This window comes from Phyllobates terribilis, unplaced genomic scaffold, assembly GCF_046119375.1.
Source record: "Phyllobates terribilis strain yellow unplaced genomic scaffold, ASM4611937v1 Scaffold_9__5_contigs__length_417890890, whole genome shotgun sequence".
Taxonomy (NCBI): domain Eukaryota; kingdom Metazoa; phylum Chordata; class Amphibia; order Anura; family Dendrobatidae; genus Phyllobates; species Phyllobates terribilis.
In genome coordinates, this window is record NW_027362769.1 from 405276340 (window position 1) to 405297732 (window position 21393).

The 21393-nt window shown below is 51.0% G+C and overlaps 1 protein-coding gene across 2 annotated transcripts in view; it reads right to left on the reverse strand.

The window, feature by feature from the left end:
• Positions 1–280: 280 nt before the first annotated feature.
• LOC141162645 (uncharacterized) overlaps positions 281–21393 on the reverse strand; it is a 155641-nt gene continuing 134528 nt past the window's right edge. The window contains exons 9-10 of one of the 2 annotated variants that reach the window (XM_073648972.1): positions 3456–3530; positions 281–3144 (exon numbers count right to left, since the gene is read on the reverse strand). In XM_073648972.1, coding sequence (XP_073505073.1) covers positions 3056–3144; positions 3456–3530 — 164 coding nt within the window. In that variant the 3' untranslated portion in view covers positions 281–3055. The remainder of the gene's footprint in view (positions 3145–3455; positions 3531–21393) is intronic. The other variant, XM_073648973.1, reaches the window with a different exon arrangement.

The window sequence follows — 21393 nt, forward strand, 5'->3', positions numbered from 1 at the left end:
CACTTCTCTTGCGCTGTTCTCTGCTGATCACTCCCTTTTCCTTCTCTTCCATCTGCCGTTGGAGCCGGGTGCGTTCTCTTCCCTGTGAGTGAGGGGAATGTTATGTGCCTGGACGAGCTCGGGTGGGGCAGAGATTAGCGGGTCAGACACCCCACACGCACCCCGCTCTGTGGCGCTTGTCCCGACCTGTCTCTCTCAGGACACAACAGCAGCAGCAGCAGCAGATCAGTCGGAGCGCAGTGCGGACAGCGCCGTCATCCCTCCCATCATTCACATCAGCTGCAGCGTTCTCTGATATTTATTATTACACATCACTTAGGAAGGCACAAAATATAAAGAAGAGAACTGAGAGCAGAGGAGAGAAGGCAACAGACCAAAGAGCAGAGGAATGAGCACAGAACAGAGCAGGAGAGAGAACAGAGAGCAAAGGACAGATCAAAGAGAAAATAGAAGCTGGAAAGAAAACACAGCAAAGAGTAGAGTGCATAACAGAGAGCAAAGAACAGCAGAGTGCAGGAGGAAAAAAAAGAGCAGAGAGTGGAGTAGGGCTGATGAGTGAGCAGAGAGCAAGGGACAGAGCAGAGGATTGAGCAAAGAGCAAGGGACAGAGCAGAGGATTGAGCAAAGAGCAAGGGACAGAGCAGAGGAGTGAGCAAAGAGCAAGTGACAGAGCAGAGGATTGAGCAAAGAGCAAGGGACATAGCACAGGACAGAGCAGAGGAGTGTGTAAAGAGCAAAGGACAGAGCAGAGGAGTGAGCAAAGAGCAAAAGACAGAGCAGAGGACAGAGCAGAGGAGTGAGCAAAAGACAGAGCAGAGGACAGAGCAGAGGAGTGAGCAAAAGACAGAGCAGAGGAGTGAGCAAAAGACAGAGCACAGGACAGAGCAGAGGAGTGGGTAAAGAGACAAGGACAGCGCACAGGACAGAGCAAAGGAATGAGCAAAGAGCAAGGGACAGAGCAAAGGACAGAGCAGAGAATTGAGCAAAGAGCAAGGGACAGAGCGAAGAGCAAGTGACAGAGCCCATACAGAACTAATGAGTGAGCAAAGGACAGAGCAGAGGAGTGAGCAAAGAACAAAAGACAGAGCATAGGACGGAACAGAGGAGTGTGTAAAGACCAAAGGACAGAGCACAGGACAGAGCAAAGGAGTGAGCAAAGAGCAAGGGACATAGCACAGGACAGAGCAGAGGAGTGTGTAAAGAGCAAAAGACAGAGCAGAGGACAGAGCAGAGGAATGAGCAAAGAGCAAAAGACAGAGCAGAGGAGTGAGCAAAAGACAGAGCACAGGACAGAGCACAGGAGTGAGCAAAGAGCAAGGGACATAGCACAGGACAGAACAAAGGAGTGAGCAAAGAGCAAGGGACAGAGCAAAGGACAGAGCAGAGGACAGAGCAGAGGAGTGAGCAGAGGAGTGAGCAAAGAGCAAGGGACAGAGCACAGGACATAGCAGAGGAGTGAGCAAAGAGCAAGGGACAGAGTACAGGACAGAACAGAGGATTGAGCAAGGGACAGAGTACAGGACAGAGCAGAGGAGTGAGCAAAGAGCAAGGGACATAGCACAGGACAGAGCAGAGGACAGAGCAGAGGAGTGTGTAAAGAGCAAAAGACAGAGCAGAGGACAGAGCAGAGGAATGAGCAAAGAGCAAAAGACAGAGCAGAGGAGTGAGCAAAAGACAGAGCACAGGACAGAGCAGAGGAATGAGCAAAGAGCAAGGGACAGAGCAAAGGACAGAGCAGAGGAGTGAGCAAAGAGCAAGGGACATAGCACAGGACAGAACAAAGGAGTGAGCAAAGAGCAAGGGACAGAGCAAAGGACAGAGCAGAGGAGTGAGCAAAGAGCAAGGGACAGAGCACAGGACATAGTAGAGGAGTGAGCAAAGAGCAAGGGACAGAGCACAGGACATAGTAGAGGAGTGAGCAAAGAGCAAGGGACAGAGTACAGGACAGAGCAGAGGAGTGAGCAAAGAGCAAGGGACAGACTACAGGACAGAGCAGAGGAGTGAGCAAAGAGCAAGGGACGGAGCACAGGACCGAAGAGAGGAGTGAGAAAAGAGCAAGGGACAGAGCAGAGGAGTGAGCGAAGAGCAAGGGACAAAGCACAGGACATAGCAGAGGAGTGAGCAAAGAGCAAGGGACAGAGGTCAGGACAGAGCAGAGGAGTGAGCAAAGAGCAAGGGACAGAGTACAGGACAGAGCAGAGGAGTGAGCAAAGAGCAAGGGACAGAGTACAGGACATAGCAGAGGAGTGAGCAAAGAGCAAGGGACAGAGGTCAGGACAGAGCAGAGGAGTGAGCAAAGAGCAAGGGACAGAGTACAGGACAGAGCAGAGGAGTGAGCAAAGAGCAAGGGACAGAGTACAGGACAGAGCAGAGGAGTGAGCAAAGAGCAAGGGACAGAGTACAGGACAGAGCAGAGGAGTGAGCAAAGAGCAAGGGACAGAGTACAGGACATAGCAGAGGAGTGAGCAAAGAGCAAGGGACAGAGGTCAGGACAGAGCAGAGGAGTGAGCAAAGAGCAAGGGACAGAGTACAGGACAGAGCAGAGGAGTGAGCAAAGAGCAAGGGATAGAGTACAGGACAGATCAGAGGAGTGAGCAAAGAGCAAGGGACAGAGTACAGGACAGAACAGAGGATTGAGCAAAGAGCAAGGGACAGCGTACAGGACAGAGCAGAGGATTGAGAAAAGAGCAAGGGACAGAGCAGAGAACAGAAGATGAGGAAATAGAGTGCAAAGCAGAGAACAGAACAGAGTAAGGAGCAGAGCAAACAGCAGAGCTCAGAGCAAATGAGAAAAAAAGAGAAGGAAACAGGGAGCAGAGAGAAGAGCAGAGATCATGGCACTAAGCACAGAGTAGATGACAGTAGATGTGTTCTACAGAGTAGTTAATAAATCTATGTACAGAGGGGTCCAGGATGGAGAATAATGGCGGCAGGGACGGCGGCAGGTGACTTGTGTCCACGGCTGTGTGATCAGTGGTCGCCAGTTGACCAGGAGGATCAGTCATGATGGCAGGAGAGTGTAGTGCGAGGAGATAAAAGGGGTTTGGCAAAGGGGTCACCACAGGAGGAGGCGCAGGGACACCATCAGCAAGGAGGTCGTCATCATCATCCTCAGCTCACTGTCAGCGCTGGACCCTATTGAGCCTAAATAGAAAAACAAAGATGGTGTCAGCCCCAGAAGAGCGAGAGCAGTGGACCAGCCCCTCCCCGATGTCCTTATAGAAGTCCAGGCGTGGATGGAGGACCTTGCTGTGAATCTGAAACAAATCCGTGGCCTGTGAAATGTGAGGTCACATTATGGACCATAAAGGGTAAAATCTGCAGCAGTTCTTCAGTTTCAGCATCCACGGTTCATATCTCCACTAGTTCTACGCACTCACAGACCATCACCCTCATCATCCTGTCCCTCCTCATTATTACACAGCATCAATGACAGTAGCAGCGGCGTCCTGTACCTGAAGGAGTCGGACATGGCGGCCCCAGCGATTCCATGGCCTGAACAGAGGACAGGGCTTCTGTGTCATTGAACCCTGGGGAGATAATACATGTTATATGAGAAGTGCGGAGACTGAGAGCAGAAGAGCAGCAGAAGACAGGAGGCCAGAGACCTGTCTATTACATGGTGACTGTTCACAGTCTCTGCACCCTCAGAGGCAGCTCTGCAGTCAGGGCAGAGACCTGTCTATTACATGGTGACTGCTCACAGTCTCTGCACCCTCAGAGGCAGCTCTGCAGTCAGGGCAGAGACCTGTCTATTACATGGTGACTGCTCACAGTCTCTGCACTCTCAGAGGCATCTGCAGTCAGGGCAGAGACCTGTCTATTACATGGTGACTGTTCACACTCTCTGCACTCTCAGAGGCAGCTCTGCAGTCAGGGCAGAGACCTGTCTATAACATGGTGACTGCTCACAGTCTCTGCACTCTCAGAGGCATCTGCAGTCAGGGCAGAGACCTGTCTATTACATGGTGACTGCTCACAGTCTCTGCACCCTCAGAGGCAGCTCTGCAGTCAGGGCAGAGACCTGTCTATTACATGGTGACTGCTCACAGTCTCTGCACTCTCAGAGGCATCTGCAGTCAGGGCAGAGACCTGTCTATTACATGGTGACTGCTCACAGTCTCTGCACTCTCAGAGGCAGCTCTGCAGTCAGGGCAGAGACCTGTCTATTACATGGTGACTGTTCACACTCTCTGCACTCTCAGAGGCAGCTCTGCAGTCAGGGCAGAGACCTGTCTATAACATGGTGACTGCTCACAGTCTCTGCACTCTCAGAGCCATCTGCAGTCAGGGCAGAGACCTGTCTATTACATGGTGACTGCTCACAGTCTCTGCACCCTCAGAGGCAGCTCTGCAGTCAGGGCAGAGACCTGTCTATTACATGGTGACTGTTCACACTCTCTGCTCTCCCAGAGCTTCTCACGATGGTTGTGTGCACAAAAGAAGAGAATCGTCCAGAAGTCGTCTGGTGAATCGTGCGTTGGTGTTACGTGCACACCGCTAGGTTTGGATAGGGGTGAGACGGGTTTCATGAATTCTTTGGAATCCTGGGGAAACAGTTTCTCAGGGTGACCATATACTGCAGCTCTCTCAGGCACAGACACACTTGACAGAGTCCTCATGAACAGGTGAACAGTAGAATTTAATATCACAGCATGTCCAGCACAGATCAAGTCGCTTAAAGCAACAGGCTTCATACACAATAACAGTAGTACACAACATTCCTTATAGCACAGTGAGATGAAGGAGGAGGGGAGGGTTTGCTGAGGGAGATGATCCCCGTGACACAATTCCTTCCAGTACTTATCTTCCTGCCTGATGACAGACTATTCTCAACTAGCAGTACAAGAGGGAAATGGGGGGGTTCTGACCTTTGCCCAGCTTCACTCTTTATTGGAATGGTTCACTTGCCTGAACTTCTGTGAGAGATAGATCACACACACACCACTCGTCCCTTCGGCTGCTGCCAGAATAGTAAACACGTTCCCCACAATCCCGCTGGGGCTCTGCTAACCACTTCCTGTTTAATGTGACTGTGTTAACCGCTCTAGTTGCTGGATGCTTCTGAAGCAACAGCACTACTTCTGTATGTCACACTCTTCCCTCAATTTTTAATGTCGTCCTCGACATTCGCCTTAATTGGTCGACCTGACCAAGTCTGAGACAGTGGTGAGAGTTGAGTAACTTTATATACAAATTGGCATTGTGAAATTGGTATAACATTTATAAACATTGATAACAACCTACTCTTATGACCTTTTGCTTATAGGACTCCTGTAAGAAATAAACAATTAAAACAATCAGCATCACTTCAGCTGGAGCTTTTCGTATGTCTTCAATCAGCTCTCTCTCTTTATGCTTTAACAGTTCTTTGTTTCTACAAAGTTTTTTTAAGGAAAATAAAAGCATGAAAACAAGTCTTTCCAGCAAGCAACATCTTCCATACTGCCTCTCGGTGGTGAATACCACTCCAGTGGGCTTACCTGGTCCATAGGCAGAGATACCTATTTCCAATCGACGGTCCTTGGCACTTGACTTGGTTCACCAAGTGACTCATACGTTAGCATCACGGGCCTCCTCACTTCTCGAGTCGACATCCTCCTGGTGAGTTGTTCCTCAGATACCATGGGTTCTTCGGTTGCAGGAGTTTCTTCCTCCGCACTCATTTCTCGTACTACCTCAGATGCTCTTGGAGCTGCCTCTATAAGTTCCTGTACTTCTTCTGAATCATTTGTTTCTGCACGGTCTGGTAATTCCGCTCCTCCTGAGTGTCGATCGGTCTCTTCAGTGATCGGTGCTCAATCATCAGATCTGAATTGGACTTCATCTGTACTCCTTGGTACAAACTCTGGAGCCTCGGGACTTAGTTCTATCTCCAGAGGATGGCACATCCCTCTCTTTGCCAGCCTGAGAAATACAACAGTGTATTCATCGGAACTCTCAAGGTCACTATCCACCTCCAGAGCTTCAGTCTGTGGTGGTCCCTTAGTCGATCTTGGTCGATGTCGGTCTACTTCTAGGAAGTCTTGTTGTGGTGGGAGATAATCACAGGGTAGTAGTAAATTCCGATGGACTATTCTGGTTCTCATGTCCTCCATTTCCAATCAGATTTCATACACTGGGCTGTCATCAGCTTTCCTCCTTACGACCACATACACCTTGTCTTCCTAGTACGAACAAAGTTTCCTGGACCACCTTTTTCACGTACGTTCTTGACTAGAACCCAACTTCCCGGTGTCAATTCTGCTCCATAACATTTTCGATCATATTACTCCTTACTCTTGCTCTGCCCTTGGGTAACCACTTTGGATGCTATGTTGTATGCCTCTGCCATACGTTCCTTCCATTATCAAACTTACTCTGGATACGTTCTGTAAGTCTCTGACACCGGAGTATCGAACATGATGTTGATTTTCAGTGTTATCGATTGTCCATACAATAAGAAGAAAGGAGAGTAACCCGTTGCCTCGCTCTTTGTACAGTTATAGGCATGTACCACTTTTGAGAGAGAACTCTTCCAGTCTTTCTTCTCGTCAGCTGTTAAAGTGCGCAACATCGACAATAATGTCCGGTTAAAACGTTTCACTTGTCCATTACTCTCTGGGTGATAGGGCGTTGTGTGGGATCTCTGAATTCTACAGTACTTTCCTAACTTGGCAAAGAGCTGGTTCTCAAATTCTCTTTCTTGGTCATGGTGTAACCTCGTAGGGAACCCAAACTTCAAAGCAAAATCATTGAAAATCTTCTCTGTCGCTGTTCAACCAGATTTATTGGTGATGGCATATGCTTGAGCAAATCGAGTAAAATGGTCCATCACCACCAAGATCTATTCATAACTGCCCTTGCATGTCTCAAGATGTAAAAAGTCTATTGAGACCGTCTCAAATGAGTACGTAGTTTGGATGTTGCCCATAGGTGCCCGGTTTGATGTGTTGGGACGTTTATCTTTCAGACACCCACACTCCCTGGTCACGTACCTCTCAATATCTCTCTGCATGTGTGACACCCCAGGGGTCTGGTTGCCACAGTAATAGAGATATTATGTCTGAGAGCAAGTGGGAGGTTTCTCTGGTCAGGAGCCCTAAGTATGCAACACTGCCCGCCCAGACCTGGGAGGGGAGGAATTTGCCTTTATAAACTGGGTCTGGGGCGGGATTAGGTGAGTCAGAGCCTGGAGAGGGAAAGTGAGAACAGGAGCTCTGTAGGAGCAGCAGCTGAAGGCCAGGGGCTGTGAGCAGAGATATAGCTCGCCCTGGCTGAAGTTACTAAAACCGGACACAGGAGTCCGAGGCTGTGGGGACTGATATATACCCAGCAGCAGAAACCAACCGGCAGGGGATTCCAGGTCCTCTGGCCATAGAAGCCCGGAGGCTCAGTCACAAAGAAGGGACCAGCGCCGCCATCCAGGAGCGGAGGCTAACAGAAGGCCCCAAGTCACCAGCCATACGGGTGAGCACCACACGGTATACTCAGGGACGTGGGCTACTTGTAACCACTGACAGCAAGGTAGCCAGGAAGAGTGCAGATAAACGGGGAGGCCTACAACTCCACCTGGCCAGGGGAACTCCTGCTTGCTCGCAGACTGACCAGGCCCCTTATATTAGCCAGTACTCCCGGGAGGGTCTGCCTTGTACCATCAGTAAAGACCCTGAACTGCACCTCACGTCTCTGTGATTCCTTGCCGCACCAGCACCATTAGCACTGGGACCCTCACACCATCACTCCCATCATCTCTCACATTAGCTGCCCTGAGGCAATACTTCTCCCGTGGGGAGTTATCCCATACTCGGCTGCGCAAACAACATCAGCCTCAGCGGTCGGCAGCGCAGCGGCGGTCCCCACTGACCGCAATCCACGGGTGGCGTAGTCGGACATTTGCTATACATTAAGACTGCCACTGGTTTGACCACCCTGGGCACGGACCGGGTCACCGCCACACGGAGACTACAACCCCCAGCATTCTACAACAGGCCCGGTTCCGGGTTCCCCTGCGCAGCACAGGCCCAGGGGGCGCGTCACATGTACGGCCAGAAGAAATGTTCATGGATCAAGTTGGTTGTCCTTTCCACTCCCAGGTGTCCCCTGTTTTCATGGAGTTCTTTGAAGATCAACCTATGGAACACTCTGGGTAGTGTCCTCCTTTATGATACAGGATACCGTCTCCATTGAGGTAGAGCTTCGTCCATTCTTTAACTAAAACAGATACGATACTGCTGGTGACTCATTATCTCTCTCCTGTTTACTTTTGGTCCACATAAGGTAGTATTCTGCCAATTATCTGATCTTCCTGTTGTACTCTACAGATTGTTCCTTTTGGTAGTTGTTGAATGGACAGGGGTTGATCTCGTTCTTTTGCTTTACACTGGTTTCCACTGTCAATGGACACCACAATGGTGTGTCTTCCTCTTGATGAGCTTGTACTGCTTGGGTAGTGCTCTCAATAGCTTCCAGACTGACTTCCTCCGAGCATTCTTGCATGAACTTGTCAGGCTCTCATGGCATTCTCGACAATCCGTCAGCATCTGCATTGCATTTTTCTGGCCTGTACTTTATACTGAAGTCAGCTAGTTCAGCGACCCATCTCTGACCCCTTGCATTTGTGATGCCCAGCTGCGCTTGGTATCACAGATCCTGGAAGAGTGCATTGATGGATTCCTCCACAAGAGGCCCCCATAAACATTCACACATCCTCACCTTCCACCTCAGACCAGCAGAGGGAGCCTGTTAGGGATATAAATACGGAAGGTGGAGCTAGGCAGTGAGTAGTTCCTCTGGAGAGTTCAGCAAGTACAGACCTGAATACAGAGTTGAGCTCAGTTAGTCTGCTGAAAGAGTTCCTGCAGTAGAGAAGCATGGGGGAGGTCAGTGTGCAGTGGAGCACAGTCCAGACTCAGTTGTAGCTCAGTTAGAGCTTTAGGTGTGCCGGCGCCATAAGATCGGTGAAGCGCAGCAAGCTGCCGTTAGTGTGAGTAGCCTAGTGAGGGCCCGATTAGGCCGAAGGCGAGTGGAGAGTTAGTACATAGGGGGCAGAGGAGCTTAACTAGCTCACCCCGAAGCAGTTACCGGACACCGGGTCCGAGCTTACCGGGATCTCTATGACCCAGTAAGGCATAACCGGAATCGCTGGAGAACTACAGGTCCCAGGATCGCTACAGTGCTGATACGTAACAGAGCCGGGAGACACATAGGCCCCACAAGCTGCGGAGCGTGTATTCCAAGAAAAGGCCCTACCACAAGTCAGCCAGCGCAGGACAGAGACAAAGTTAGGCCTAGCTCCAGGCAGGTCAGAAACTTACTACGCAGAGGCAAGAAACAGGAGGCCCTACACCCGCTCATTGGGGAGGACCCTGACATGCACCCTTCACCCTACAGTGCTCCGGGACGTGCCTGAATTTCCATCAGTAAAAGGTACTGAAGTGACTATCGTGTCTGTCCCTGTTCTTGCTCTGACCCGGCTGGGTCTCGCCTGTCCTGCATCCCCCTGCATACGCTGCCCTGAGGCCTAGCTCCACCTGTGGGGAGCTATACCATCGAGCTGCCTTATCACCGGCCTCAGTGGACTGCTGCAGCGCTGGTGATTCTCACCAGAAACCACAGGTGGCGTCACGAACTTTCATAAAATTAACAAACAATACCCCTTTTAAAGAGTGACCCCAGGGTACGGGCCTGGGAGCCGACCACCGCGACATTCCCAAGGCCAGGCAAAAGGCCTGGGTACCGAGTCATCCCCATCCCCTGGGCTAGTCACATTCAGTTGGGCTGCAGTGAGAACATAGGTCGAGGTTGTTGTCAGTGTAAACCTCAAACTCTTTGCTGTAGTAGAGATAATCTCTAAATCGTTCACAGATAGCCCATTTCAATGCCAGGAACTCCAATTTTCCGGAATGTAGATGGTAATTCTTCTCGGCGTCTGTCAACGTTCTAGAACCGTAACCAATGACTCTCAATTTTCCATCTTGATGCTGATACAGGGCAGCTCCCAGTCCAACTTGAGAAGCATCACAATGAAGCACAAATGGTAAGTTGAAATCAGGATATCCCAATAAGGGTGGTTTTACTGGGTAGTCTACTAGTTCTTCCAATACCTCCTGGTGGTCTGCTGTCCAGAGAATGGGCTGTTGGGACAAAACGGCGTTGTTTCTTTTAAGCCCGGTCCTGCCCACGTTCTTCTTTTTCTCCATGGGTGTTGTTGACTCTGTCGTCGTCCCCCAGAAGGAGGTATAGTGGGGGGCAATACTGGAGAAGTTCTGAACGTAAGTACGATAGTAGGAGAGGAATCCTAAGATCTGCCTCAACTCCCCAACAGTAGAGGGCCGCTTGTCTTTTAAGGCCAGTACTGGGTACATGGTATATCCTTCTCCGGACACAATTTTCCCTAGAAATCAGACTTTCCTTTTAGAACAGTTCACACTTCTTTGGGGTCAACTTAACTCCGTGTTGTTGATACCGCTGGAGTATGGTCCTCATGTGTTCAACATGCTCCCGGAAGGTTTTGCTGTGTACCACATTGTCATTCAAGTACGGCTGGCAGATATCGTCCCCCAATCCTTCTAAACAGGTCTCCATGCTCCTCTGGAATTCTGCTGGAGCTGAACTGAGCCCAAACGGTATGCGGATCCACTCATGTAATCCCCACGGTGTGATGAATGCTGTCAAGGGTCTACTGGACTCTTCAACAAGCCCTTGGTGGTATGCCTTACCTTGATCAAGGACAGAGAACCAGGTACTCCCTGATATGCTGGATAGCCTATCTTGGATCTTTGGTATCGGGTGCCGATCAGGTACTGACTTTCGGTTTAGTTCCCGGTAATCACAGCAGAGTCTCAACGTACCGTCCTTCTTGCTAACACGGTTAGTAGAAGAGGAATAAGATACTTTTGGACCCAACCTCTGTTGACGAGATCTTGTAAATACTCTTTCACTTCACGGTGTAATGGTTTCGGCACAGACATATAACTTCTGGTTATTGGGGTCGTGTCTTTCCAATTGATTTTCAACTGCAACGACAAGATACAGCCTATATCAGAGTCATCTTTGGAGAATGCATGACACTTCTCTCAGCATCTGTTTTGCTACCGCTAGATCTTCAGCACACAAGTGTTCCAGGGGTACTACAGGATCCCAGGACCGCTAGGTTGGTCATGCAATTTCTTCCACTGGGCAACTCCTGTTCCTTGGTGGGGAGACTGAATTCACTGTAGACTCACACTGGCTGGATATACCGCTTTAATGGCTTCGATGTGACCTAACACAGTCTTTGGATCCAGTCTAATTTCGTGTTTCGTAGTATTCATCACCGGTACTGTTACTCGGACAAAACCACCAGTAGGAATCGTAAACAGTCTCACCTTGAACTAGGCCTTCCGGAAGTTCTGAGGAGTCTTTTGGCACAAACAGCCTCTTCTGGACTTCTCTTCCCGGTTCCACCCGGACTCCACACCTCACTCCCACAGTTTGGTTTACAGGGATGATGGTTGGGCACAAGCCTACCTTGACTTCTTTTAGGTCCATTGAATTCTGTGCTTTTTTTACTCTATAAATCACGTTTTCCGCCACGGCGTTGGGTATGGGGAGCGATGTAATGATTGCATCAACTACCAGCGTCACGAGAAAAGGTATCAAAAGCTCGATGGTGTTGCTGTTCTTCATGGCCTTGAATTGGAAAGTCACTTCCACCAAGCCTACGAAAGGAATTTCGGTCTGGTTGACGGCTTTGCCGTGAAGTTCCACTGGTCCTAAGAGTTCTTTTATCTACCGAAGGCAGGTATGTGGCAGGTAGCGCCTTCTCCATTCTTCATTTAAAAGGCTCGCTTGGGCTCCTGTGTCCTACAGTGCTTTTACCAGGAGTCCATCTAGCTGGCACTGTATAATGCACCTTTCACCGATTAGGCTGATGAGGCCATCTTTACTGACCGAGGAATCCTCCTCCCAGGAGTACAACGTTTGACCTCCGCACTGGGCATTAAGTAACTGATGCCCCTGTCTCTCTTGCAGCTGTTGTAGATGGGAACACGCTTGGGGATAGTACTGACGCAGCCATTTTACCTCATGCGCCATTCTGGGGGTTGGTGGGATTTGGATTTGCTTCTGAGGCCTCCTCCGTGTTGCGGTTACCAGTCGCCACATACTGGCAACCTCCTGTCTTTTAACCCAAACAACCGTGACCATTGGCATTCCTTGGCATAATGTCCTTCCTCACCACATCTTAGACAGTGGGCTCACACGGTACTCTGATTTGATGAACGGCACGCTTCACAAGCCGGGTATCTTCTGTTTTGGAACCCACTCCTGGGACTGAGGGATACAGATTCTGGCCTGGAACCAATCAACTTTTTTACCTCCATCAACTCAGCTCGCAGTTCTCCTATTACTTCTTCCTAGTCAGCGCTGGCTGTCTTCCCTTTTGTTGGTGGTTTAAGGTTCACTCTCGGCGGTGGTACTGGAGGGTCTTCATGAGGATCTTCGGACTGGCAACCGGGGGTCTCCAACTTCATCTGACTAATTTTAGTGGTTCTAGGTGCAGAGCCTTTCTTTAACTTCTGTTCACTCTCTGACTTCAAACTAGCTGCCTCATTCATTTTTTTCAATTAGGACTTTGTCCAGAATGCCAGGATATTCTGGGTACTGTTTCAGCTGTAACGTAATATCTTTGCTGATTAACCCCGTTCCCAACGATCTCAAGAACTTCTTCTGGATTAACCCAGCATCAAACTTCTCCTCTGCTAACTGGTGTAGTAGAGTTGAGTTGAGGTGCTGTACTGCTGTGTTTTTCCAGACACTTTGCCTCTTTTCCTTCTACACGCTAATCCCCACTCAGAATTCCCCGTACGGGCCACCAATGTTACGTGCACACTGCTAGGTTTAGATAGGGGCGAGACAGGTTTCATGACTTCTTTGGAAAAAGAAATAGAGATCATATCTCATTAGACTGCCATTCACTGGTGTACACCACCATCATTATATCAAGTATAAAATGAGAAGGGAAAAGAGGAAAAGATGTGAATGGAAAATAAAATGTAATGTTTATTGAAAACTGCTCTTAAAATGAATAAATTTGTGCAAAACGTGCATTAATAAATGCATACAGGGTCACCATCTATCGAATAGTGACACACAAAACACATTCCATAGTAAGGTGGAAAAAAGTATTGATGGAAATGCCTAACCCAGTCCCTTATTTATTGGGTTATGGCTGTATATTATACACCTAAATTAGCCAAATGAAAATTCATTACCAGTTATCTATTAAACAATGGACATAGATTGCTCATATAAATGTGCTCACCAACTTCACTCTTTATTGGAATGGTTCATTTGCCTGAACTTCTGCGAGCTACAGATCACACACACCACTCATCCCTTCGGGTGCTTCCAGAATAGTAAACACGTTCCCCACAATCCCCCTGGGGCTCTGCTAACCACTTCCTGTCTCCTGTGACTGTGTTAACTCTTCTAGTTGCTGGATGCTTTTGAAGCAACAGCACTACTTCTACATGTCACATTGGGTCAGTCTCCATGCAGAGGTCCCTCCGCCATCTTTATTCTTACACATTTACCTCTCAGTGGTACCGATTCATCGCAGCCATTACACCAGAATTCTAGCGTAAATCACTTTTAAAAGTCGCATCATTTTTGTGCACCACGGAGAAGCTAGCGGAGTGGTCAAAGAAAGGTTGAGTTAGAAGGGACCTCCAGGGTCCTCGTGTCCAACCCCCGGCTCAATGCAGGAGTCACTAAACATCTCAGACAGATGTCTGTCCAGCCTCTGAAGATGTCCATTGAAGGAGAACTCACCACCTCTCGTGGCCGCCTGTTCCACTCATAGATCACCCTCACTGTCAAAAAGTCATGTGATGATGTCATGTGATGATGTCACCAGAACTCCCCTCCCCCACAGACATCACATTTCACCATGAATTATCTGATTGTTGGATCTCTGATCATCCATGTTGTTATCAGACTCCAGGTCTCGGAATATTCCTCCCTTCCCCCCCCCCCCCCCCCCCCCCCGAATCTGAGAGTCACGGCCGTGGTGACGAGTGCGGGATTATGTTCAGATGAGGACGGTAAGAGCCGGCGCCGCCCTGTGCTCACCGCGACTAATCCCCGTATTGAGGAGATCATTGTAAAGCTGTGACTGATGAGACCACCACCCAGCGAGACACGCGACAGCCGGCGAGGGCGGCGGTGAGAATAACACAATGGACGGGGAAGGACAGCAGCACAGAGGATGTCAGGAGAGGAGTGTGATGATCTTAAATGGGAGAGTTAAATAGCGGAAGGAGCAGTACAGAGTATTTAAGGAGAGCTCATCAAAACTATTTTTTTAAACAATGGAAAAAATGTAAAGTATTAATGTTATGTTTTTTTTTATATTTTAAAATGTTTTAAATTGTATAAAACATGTAGAATGAGTTGAAAAGTTTTGATATTTTCCACTTTTAAACACCAGGGGGAGCAGCTGCTGACATTGGGCACGAAAACCTAGTGAATTGCTGGCTGGCTTTCCATCCAGTGATGTGCGCTCACCTCTGTGATCTGAGCACAGCAATGACATGACCACTCCGCTCAGATCACAGACATTACAGGTGACTACAATACCATGGTGCTGGGCTCCACCGACAGCAGCGGACTGGGCAGAGAACAGCAATGACATGACCACTCCGCTCAGATCACAGACATTACAGGTGACTACAATACCATGGTGCTGGGCTCCACCAACAGCAGCGGACTGGGCAGAGAACAGCAATGACATGACCACTCCGCGCAGATCACAGACATTACAGGTGACTACAATACCATGGTGCTGGGCTCCACCGACAGCAGCGGAATGGGCAGAGAACAGCAATGACATGACCACTCCGCTCAGATCACAGACATTACAGGTGACTACAATACCATGGTGCTGGGCTCCACCAACAGCAGCGGACTGGGCAGAGAACAGCAATGACATGACCACTCCGCGCAGATCACAGACATTACAGGTGACTACAATACCATGGTGCTGGGCTCCACCGACAGCAGCGGACTGGGCAGAGAACAGCAATGACATGACCACTCCGCGCAGATCACAGACATTACAGGTGACTACAATACCATGGTGCTGGGCTCCACCGACAGCAGCGGACTGGGCAGAGAACAGCAATGACATGACCACTCCGCTCAGATCACAGACATTACAGGTGAATACAATACCATGGTGCTGGGCTCCACCGACAGCAGCGGACTGGGCAGAGAACAGCAATGACATGACCACTCCGCGCAGATCACAGACATTACAGGTGACTCAATACCATGGTGCTGGGCTCCAACGACCGCAGCGGACTGGGCAGAGAACAGCAATGACATGACCACTCCGCTCAGATCACAGACATTACAGGTGACTACAATACCATGGTGCTGGGCTCCAACGACAGCAGCGGACTGGGCAGAGAACAGCAATGACATGACCACTCCGCTCAGATCACAGACATTACAGGTGACTACAATACCATGGTGCTGGGCTCCAACGACCGCAGCGGACTGGGCAGAGAACAGCAATGACATGACCACTCCGCTCAGATCACAGACATTACAGGTGACCTCAATGCCATGGTGCTGGGCTCCAACGACCGCAGCGGACTGGGCAGAGAACAGCAATGACATGACCACTCCACTCAGATCACAGACATTACAGGTGACTACAATACCATGGTGCTGGGCTCCACCGACAGCAGCGGACTGGGCAGAGAACAGCAATGACATGACCACTCCGCTCAGATCACAGACATTACAGGTGACTACAATACCATGGTGCTGGGCTCCACCGACAGCAGCGGACTGGGCAGAGAACAGCAATGACATGACCACTCCGCGCAGATCACAGACATTACAGGTGACTACAATACCATGGTGCTGGGCTCCACCGACAGCAGCGGACTGGGCAGAGAACAGCAATGACATGACCACTCCGCTCAGATCACAGACATTACAGGTGACTACAATACCATGGTGCTGGGCTCCACCGACAGCAGCGGACTGGGCAGAGAACAGCAATGACATGACCACTCCGCTCAGATCACAGACATTACAGGTGACTACAATACCATGGTGCTGGGCTCCAACGACAGCAGCGGACTGGGCAGAGAACAGCAATGACATGACCACTCCGCTCAGATCACAGACATTACAGGTGACTACAATACCATGGTGCTGGGCTCCAACGACAGCAGCGGACTGGGCAGAGAACAGCAATGACATGACCACTCCGCTCAGATCACAGACATTACAGGTGACTACAATACCATGGTGCTGGGCTCCACCGACAGCAGCGGACTGGGCAGAGAACAGCAATGACATGACCACTCCGCGCAGATCACAGACATTACAGGTGACTACAATACCATGGTGCTGGGCTCCAACGACCGCAGCGGACTGGGCAGAGAACAGCAATGACATGACCACTCCGCTCAGATCACAGACATTACAGGTGACTACAATACCATGGTGCTGGGCTCCAACGACCGCAGCGGACTGGGCAGAGAACAGCAATGACATGACCACTCCGCTCAGATCACAGACATTACAGGTGACTACAATACCATGGTGCTGGGCTCCAACGACAGCAGCGGACTGGGCAGAGAACAGCAATGACATGACCACTCCGCTCAGATCACAGACATTACAGGTGACTACAATACCATGGTGCTGGGCTCCAACGACCGCAGCGGACTGGGCAGAGAACAGCAATGACATGACCACTCCGCTCAGATCACAGACATTACAGGTGACCTCAATACCATGGTGCTGGGCTCCACCGACAGCAGCGGACTGGGCAGAGAACAGCAATGACATGACCACTCCGCGCAGATCACAGACATTACAGGTGACTACAATACCATGGTGCTGGGCTCCACCGACAGCAGCGGACTGGGCAGAGAACAGCAATGACATGACCACTCCGCTCAGATCACAGACATTACAGGTGACTACAATACCATGGTGCTGGGCTCCACCGACAGCAGCGGACTGGGCAGAGAACAGCAATGACATGACCACTCCGCTCAGATCACAGACATTACAGGTGACCTCAATACCATGGTGCTGGGCTCCACCGACAGCAGCGGACTGGGCAGAGAACAGCAATGACATGACCACTCCGCGCAGATCACAGACATTACAGGTGACTACAATACCATGGTGCTGGGCTCCACCGACAGCAGCGGACTGGGCAGAGAACAGCAATGACATGACCACTCCGCGCAGATCACAGACATTACAGGTGACCTCAATACCATGGTGCTGGGCTCCACCGACAGCAGCGGACTGGGCAGAGAACAGCAATGACATGACCACTCCGCGCAGATCACAGACATTACAGGTGACTACAATACCATGGTGCTGGGCTGCACCGACAGCAGCGGACTGGGCAGAGAACAGCAATGACATGACCACTCCGCTCAGATCACAGACATTACAGGCGACCTCAATACCATGGTGCTGGGCTCCACCGACAGCAGCGGACTGGGCAGAGGACAGCAATGACATGACCACTCCGCTCAGATCACAGACATTACAGGTGACTACAATACCATGGTGCTGGGCTCCAACGACCGCAGCGGACTGGGCAGAGAACAGCAATGACATGACCACTCCGCGCAGATCACAGACATTACAGGTGACTACAATACCATGGTGCTGGGCTGCACCGACAGCAGCGGACTGGGCAGAGAACAGCAATGACATGACCACTCCGCTCAGATCACAGACATTACAGGTGACCTCAATACCATGGTGCTGGGCTCCAACGACAGCAGCGGACTGGGCAGAGGACAGCAATGACATGACCACTCCGCTCAGATCACAGACATTACAGGTGACTACAATACCATGGTGCTGGGCTCCAACGACCGCAGCGGACTGGGCAGAGAACAGCAATGACATGACCACTCCGCTCAGATCACAGACATTACAGGTGACCTCAATACCATGGTGCTGGGCTCCAACGACCGCAGCGGACTGGGCAGAGAACAGCAATGACATGACCACTCCGCTCAGATCACAGACATTACAGGTGACTACAATACCATGGTGCTGGGCTCCACCGACAGCAGCGGACTGGGCAGAGGACAGCAATGACATGACCACTCCGCTCAGATCACAGACATTACAGGTGACTACAATACCATGGTGCTGGGCTCCACCGACAGCAGCGGACTGGGCAGAGAACAGCAATGACATGACCACTCCGCTCAGATCACAGACATTACAGGTGACTACAATACCATGGTGCTGGGCTCCACCGACAGCAGCGGACTGGGCAGAGAACAGCAATGACATGACCACTCCGCTCAGATCACAGACATTACAGGTGACCTCAATACCATGGTGCTGGGCTCCACCGACAGCAGCGGACTGGGCAGAGAACAGCAATGACATGACCACTCCGCTCAGATCACAGACATTACAGGTGACTACAATACCATGGTGCTGGGCTCCACCGACAGCAGCGGACTGGGCAGAGAACAGCAATGACATGACCACTCCGCGCAGATCACAGACATTACAGGTGACCTCAATACCATGGTGCTGCGCTCCACCGACAGCAGCGGACTGGGCAGAGAACAGCAATGACATGACCACTCCGCGCAGATCACAGACATTACAGGTGACTACAATACCATGGTGCTGGGCTGCACCGACAGCAGCGGACTGGGCAGAGAACAGCAATGACATGACCACTCCGCTCAGATCACAGACATTACAGGCGACCTCAATACCATGGTGCTGGGCTCCACCGACAGCAGCGGACTGGGCAGAGGACAGCAATGACATGACCACTCCGCTCAGATCACAGACATTACAGGTGACTACAATACCATGGTGCTGGGCTCCACCGACAGCAGCGGACTGGGCAGAGAACAGCAATGACATGACCACTCCGCTCAGATCACAGACATTACAGGTGACTACAATACCATGGTGCTGGGCTCCACCGACAGCAGCGGACTGGGCAGAGGACAGCAATGACATGACCACTCCGCTCAGATCACAGACATTACAGGTGACTACAATACCATGGTGCTGGGCTCCACCGACAGCAGCGGACTGGGCAGAGAACAGCAATGACATGACCACTCCGCTCAGATCACAGACATTACAGGTGACTACAATACCATGGTGCTGGGCTCCACCGACAGCAGCGGACTGGGCAGAGAACAGCAATGACATGACCACTCCGCGCAGATCACAGACATTACAGGTGACTACAATACCATGGTGCTGGGCTCCACCGACAGCAGCGGACTGGGCAGAGAACAGCAATGACATGACCACTCCGCTCAGATCACAGACATTACAGGTGACTACAATACCATGGTGCTGGGCTCCAACGACAGCAGCGGACTGGGCAGAGAACAGCAATGACATGACCACTCCGCTCAGATCACAGACATTACAGGTGACTACAATACCATGGTGCTGGGCTCCAACGACAGCAGCGGACTGGGCAGAGAACAGCAATGACATGACCACTCCGCTCAGATCACAGACATTACAGGTGACTACAATACCATGGTGCTGGGCTCCACCGACAGCAGCGGACTGGGCAGAGAACAGCAATGACATGACCACTCCGCGCAGATCACAGACATTACAGGTGACTACAATACCATGGTGCTGGGCTCCAACGACCGCAGCGGACTGGGCGAGAACAGCAATGACATGACCACTCCGCTCAGATCACAGACATTACAGGTGACTACAATACCATGGTGCTGGGCTCCAACGACCGCAGCGGACTGGGCAGAGAACAGCAATGACATGACCACTCCGCTCAGATCACAGACATTACAGGTGACTACAATACCATGGTGCTGGGCTCCAACGACAGCAGCGGACTGGGCAGAGAACAGCAATGACATGACCACTCCGCACAGATCACAGACATTACAGGTGACCTCAATACCATGGTGCTGGGCTCCACCGACAGCAACGGACTGGGCAGAGGACAGCAATGACATGACCACTCCGCTCAGATCACAGACATTACAGGTGACTACAATACCATGGTGCTGGGCTCCACCGACAGCAGCGGACTGGGCAGAGAACAGCAATGACATGACCACTCCGCGCAGATCACAGACATTACAGGTGACTACAATACCATGGTGCTGGGCTCCAACGACCGCAGCGGACTGGGCAGAGAACAGCAATGACATGACCACTCCGCTCAGATCACAGACATTACAGGTGACTACAATACCATGGTGCTGGGCTCCACCGACAGCAGCGGACTGGGCAGAGAACAGCAATGACATGACCACTCCGCGCAGATCACAGACATTACAGGTGACTACAATACCATGGTGCTGGGCTGCACCGACAGCAGCGGACTGGGCAGACAACAGCAATGACATGACCACTCCGCTCAGATCACACACATTACAGGTGACCTCAATACCATGGTGCTGGGCTCCACCGACAGCAGCGGACTGGGCAGAGAACAGCAATGACATGACCACTCCGCTCAGATCACAGACATTACAGGTGACCTCAATACCATGGTGCTGGGCTCCACCGACAGCAGCGGACTGGGCAGAGAACAGCAATGACATGACCACTCCGCGCAGATCACAGACATTACAGGTGACTACAATACCATGGTGCTGGGCTCCACCGACAGCAGCGGACTGGGCAGAGAACAGCAATGACATGACCACTCCGCTCAGATCACAGACATTACAGGTGACTACAATACCATGGTGCTGGGCTCCACCGACAGCAGCGGACTGGGCAGAGAACAGCAATGACATGACCACTCCGCTCAGATCACAGACATTACAGGTGACTACAATACCATGGTGCTGGGCTCCACCGACAGCAGCGGACTGGGCAGAGAACAGCAATGACATGACCACTCCGCTCAGATCACAGACATTACAGGTGACCTCAATACCATGGTGCTGGGCTCCACCGACAGCAGCGGACTGGGCAGAGAACAGCAATGACATGACCACTCCGCGCAGATCACAGACATTACAGGTGACTACAATACCATGGTGCTGGGCTCCACCGACAGCAGCGGACTGGGCAGAGAACAGCAATGACATGACCACTCCGCTCAGATCACAGACATTACAGGTGACTACAATACCATGGTGCTGGGCTCCACCGACAGCAGCGGACTGGGCAGAGAACAGCAATGACATGACCACTCCGAGCAGATCACAGACATTACAGGTGACCTCAATACCATGGTGCTGGGCTCCACCGACAGCAGCGGACTGGGCAGAGAACAGCAATGACATGACCACTCCGCGCAGATCACAGACATTACAGGTGACTACAATACCATGGTGCTGGGCTCCACCGACAGCAGCGGACTGGGCAGAGAACAGCAATGACATGACCACT